The following is a 4,627-nucleotide window of genomic DNA, read 5'->3' as shown; positions in this document are numbered from 1 at the left end:
CACCGTGGGGCCGATCTAAAACATCAGTCCAACCGCAAGTAGTTGGAAGTTCAGTAGCGAGGTTCATGGAGGTTTTTCAAGAATCTTGCAAGATTTACCGATAATCTTCGAGTTTCGTTCAGTTTCTACCGATTATCTTCGGTTTCGCTCAGTTCTACCATTTATCTTCTAGGTTTGCTCAGTTTCTAACGATCATTTTCGGTTTCGCTCAGTTTTACTGAAGGATTTTCCATGATTCATAGTAACAGTTCGAAATTCTCCAAGAAATCGCGAAGAATGAGGACAACGAGGCAAAGCTCAATGACGCGCATAGAGAGTGATGACATGATCTTGCAGCAGGTCATGGAAATGATGCAAGGCCTTCAAGAGGCGATGGCAGCATCAAAGGTGGAGCAAGAGCGCATACAGGTGGATCTTGCGGCATCGCAAGTGAGGAATGAAGAGCTGTGTCGCGCGAACGAGGAGTTGCATCGCGGGTTGCGCAACCACCCTGGGAGTCGTGAAACAGAGGACCGCGAGTGTTTCACGCCACCTAGGGAGTTCCCTATGCCATTCTCGCAGTCTATCATGGAGGCGGTGATCCCGCACACCTTCGTGGGACCAAAGGTGACGTTCACGGGAATGGAAGATCCTGAGGCACACCGCACTGCGTTTCACATGCAGATGATGCTGGTTGACGGTTCTGACACCGTGAGGTACAAGCTCTTCATGAGCACATTGACAGGGATGGCAATGGACTGGTTCATTAGCCTTCCAGATGGCCTTGTGACCTCCTTCACGCAGCTTTCACAGCTGTTCAGGGAGCAGTACATCGCGAACCGGGCTCCCTCGCTGGTTTCGTATGACCTCTTTGATGTGAAGCAATACCAGGGGGAAACGTTGAAAGAGTACATCAATCGTTTCGGGGCGCAGGTAGTGAAGGTTGGCACCACAGAAGAGCTAATGATCGTGTATGCGTTCAGGAAAGGGATCTGCCTTGGGCCATTATGCGAGTTGATCATCAGAAATCGCCCCCGAACATTCGCAGAGATAAGGCATCGCGCGGCGGAGCACATCGTGACGGAGGGAGAGTTGTGTGAGAAGCGTGTGAGTGTTGCACCTGCCCAAGAGCGCAGTCGCGTGCACAGCCCACCAGGGTGAATGAAGCCGTGATTGGGAGGAGAGGTCAGGAAAGGAAGCGCCCCTACGAGGCGAGGAAGCCCCAGGCGAGGGGGCGTACATAGGGGAATAGGCCGGTTAGGCACAAATTCGTGGTGGAGCAGAAGGACTTAATTTTCGTGCCTAACATCGTAGGTAGGCTGAGAGTCCCTGCGAAGACGGATAAAGTATTGGGACCGTACAAGGACGCGTGGTGCGAGTTCCACCAGGCGTTCGGGCATCATATCACCAACTGTTTGGCCCTGGGCCATCAGTTGGATGAGCTGGTGAAGGGTGGGTTTTTTAAGGATTATCTGGCAGAGTCATCTGCGGTCGCGACCTCGACGGTACCAGAAGAGGATCAGGCCCATGAGATGCTAATCCATGGGGAGGTGCACACCATATCTGGTGGTTTTTCGGGAGGAGGCTGCACTGCTTCTCAGCGCAAGAGGTACGTGCGATCAGTGAAATCGATGGTCGAGTAGGGGGTGGACGACTCGCTGGACATAGACCTTGCATTTACAAAGGCTGATCTCCGCGACGTTGTCCCCCACGACAATGACCCCGTGGTCATTTTGGTCGTCACCGCAGGGAGAAAGGTACACCGAGTGCTCGTGAACCAGGGCAGCTCCGCAGACGTGATGTTCTGGTCCACATTCAACAAGCTGCAGTTGTCCCCTGATTTGCTGAAGCCATATACAAGGTGCTTGTATGGCTTTGCAGGGGACCAGGTGGAGGTACGTGGCTACCTGGAGCTGAAGACGACGTTCACAGATGGTACGGCGTCGCGTACTGAGAATATTCGGTACCTAGTTGTGAACGCTAACTTGGCGTACAACATTCTGCTGGGGAGGCCAGCTCTGAATAGGCTAAGGGGGGTGTCGTCGACACGGCACATGAAGCTGAAGCTACCCGACCTTAGTGGCAGAGTGATCGTGATCAAATCCGATCAACTAGAAGCAAAGAAGTGCTATGAAAATAGCCTAAAAACGAAGAGAGGTGTGTTTATGGTGGTGGAGCTCCCACCCAGTGCGGATACACCCATGGAGGTAGAGCCCGTGGAGGAAACGCCCGTTGAGGCAGTGCCCACAGAGGAGGCGCCCGGAGAGGCAGTGTCCACGGAGGAGGCGCCCGAGGAGGCGGTATCCATGGAAGAAGCACCTGAGGAGGCCTCGCCCATGGAGGAAGCGCTCGCTGAAGCTACGCCTAGAAGAGAGGGTCGCGGAAGCGAGTCTCGCGTAGAGAGCGCCCGCGATAGGCGACTCGAGCTGGTCGAGAATGTGGTCGAGAGGCAGATTGGTGGTAAGACTTTCAAGTTGGGACGACTGCTGAGTCAGGAAGAGCAGGACCAGGTGGTGGCAGTGATCTCACGCCATCTGGATGCCTTTGCATGGTCCGCCTCGGACATGCCCGACATTGACCCAGATTTTTTATGCCACCATCTTACCATGGACCCCAAGGTCCGCCCTGTACGGCAGAGGAGGAGGAAGTTCAATGAGGAGAGGTGCCTCGTCGTACAGGAAGAGACTAAGAAGCTGCTGAGCGTCGGCCACATCAGGGAGATCCAATACCCTGAGTGGCTGGGCAACGTGGTGCTAGTAAAGAAGGCAAACAGGAAGTGGAGGATGTGTGTGGACATCACTGACCTGAATAAGGCGTGCCCCAAAGATTTGTATCCCCTGCCCAGCATCGACGTGTTGGTGGACAGTGCCTCGGGCTGCAAAATGCTGAGATTTTGGGATGCGTTCTCGGGGTACAATCAGATGAAGATGCATCCCCACGACGAATGCAAAACGACATTCATGACCGAGACGTGTTGTTATTGCTACAAGGTTATGCCGTTCGGATTGAAGAATGCAGGCACAACCTACCAAAGATTGATGGATAAGATCCTTGCACCTATGCTGGGTAGAAATGTGCAGGCCTATGTAGACGACATGGTGGTGACCTCCCAAGAGAGAGGGCGGCACACAGCTGGTCTGGAAGAGCTGTTCGCCACAATAGCCAAGTACCGCCTCAAGCTGAACCCTGAGAAGTGCGTCTTCGGGGTCGAGGCGGGTAAGTTTTTGGGTTTTTTGCTCACCGAGCGGGGAATAGAAGTGAACCCCGACAAGTGTGCGGCGATTCTGGCAATGAGGAGTCCCACCTTGGTGAAGGAGGTGCAACAGTTGACGAGGCGGCATTCCTCAAGCTCAAGGAGTATCTGGCGGCTCCTCCTGTGCTTTGTAAGCCACGGACAGGCGTGCCCCTTCGGTTGTACTTCACAGTAACCGAATGGGCGATCAGTGCTGTGTTGGTTCAGGAGCAAGACCAGACCTAAAAACCTATATACTTCGTAAGTAAGGTCTTGCAGGGGCCGGAGGGGAGGTATCAATCATTAGAGAAGGCGGCTCTGGCAGTGGTGTTCTCGGCCAGGAGGCTCCGTCACTACTTCCAAAGCTTTACGGTGGTGGTAATGACGGAGCTCCCCATCCAGAAGGTGTTGCAAAAGCCAAATGGTGGAGCTGTCTGAGTGTGATATCCAGTACGAGCCCAGGGGGTCCATCAAAGGAAAAGTATACACGGACTTCTTGGCGGAGCTCTCGCCAGGAAGCACACAACACGAAGAAGAGGTGGGCTCCCAGTGGGTGCTCTCGGTGGATGGGTCTTCCAATCAGCAAGGGAGTGGAGCTGGCGTGGTCTTGGAGGGGCCAAACAGTTTGTTGATCGAGCAGGCTTTAAGGTTTGCGTTCAAAGCCAACAATAATCTACGAGGCCCTTATAGCTGGGATGCTCTTAGCCAAGGAGATGGGTGCACGGAGCCTGCTGGCAAAGAGTGATTCACAGCTGGTCACGGGGCAGGTGACCGGGGAGTACCAAGCCAAGGATCCACAAATGGTGGCACATCTGAGGTATGTCCAAGTGCTGAAAGGGGCGTTCGTGGCATTTGAGTTGGTCCACGTCCCGAGAGAGCAGAATGCCCGAGCTGACCTGCTTGCCAAGCTAGCCAGCTCAGGCAAGGGGGGAAGGCAGAGGACGATCATCCAGGAGACCCTCAAGACGCCACGAACGTTTGTGGCAGATAACAGGGTGGATGTCCTCCAGATCAGCGCGTTCAAAGGAAGACCGAGGAGTCATCGGTCTTTGATTCAGGACACGGCGAGGGTTCCCAGCATATGTGTTTACTCGGCCTCGCCAGAAGAGGAGGACCCCATGCAGGTGTGCGTCCTGGAGGAAGGGGACACGTGGATGACGCCCTATATGATGTGATTCCACTAGCACAATTAGAACGATTCTTGACATTCTTAGGAATCATCTTGAGTTGGTTATGAGATAGGCACTTTGTCATAGAATTGGATCAAGGTTCTATGAACAAGAACTCACCAAAACTAGTGCCAAAACACAAACTCATATGGAAGTTCCAATTATTGTCAAATTGAACCGATTAAAATGAGAGGAAAAGAAATTGCACCGAATAGAATGGCTTAGAATTGAAATGTACCGAACAAAA

General features: G+C 53.2%; 1 protein-coding gene across 1 annotated transcript; it reads left to right on the top strand.

Moving 5' to 3' along the window:
• Positions 1 to 300: 300 nt before the first annotated feature.
• LOC137815579 (uncharacterized) lies at positions 301 to 1,140 on the top strand. The gene has a single exon (XM_068618694.1). It carries the CDS (start codon positions 301 to 303, stop codon positions 1,138 to 1,140), a length of 840 nt encoding a protein of 279 aa, XP_068474795.1.
• Positions 1,141 to 4,627: the final 3,487 nt, after the last annotated feature.

Source organism: Phaseolus vulgaris, chromosome 1 (assembly GCF_000499845.2).
Source record: "Phaseolus vulgaris cultivar G19833 chromosome 1, P. vulgaris v2.0, whole genome shotgun sequence".
Taxonomy (NCBI): domain Eukaryota; kingdom Viridiplantae; phylum Streptophyta; class Magnoliopsida; order Fabales; family Fabaceae; genus Phaseolus; species Phaseolus vulgaris.
Note: the sequence above shows the minus strand (reverse complement) of the source record. Positions and strands in the feature narration are given on the sequence as shown.

What these genes read in the sequence shown, in the direction of transcription:
- LOC137815579 (XM_068618694.1), top strand. Translation starts at nt 301, where the DNA reads ATGACGCGCATAGAGAGTGATGACATGATCTTGCAGCAGGTCATGGAA.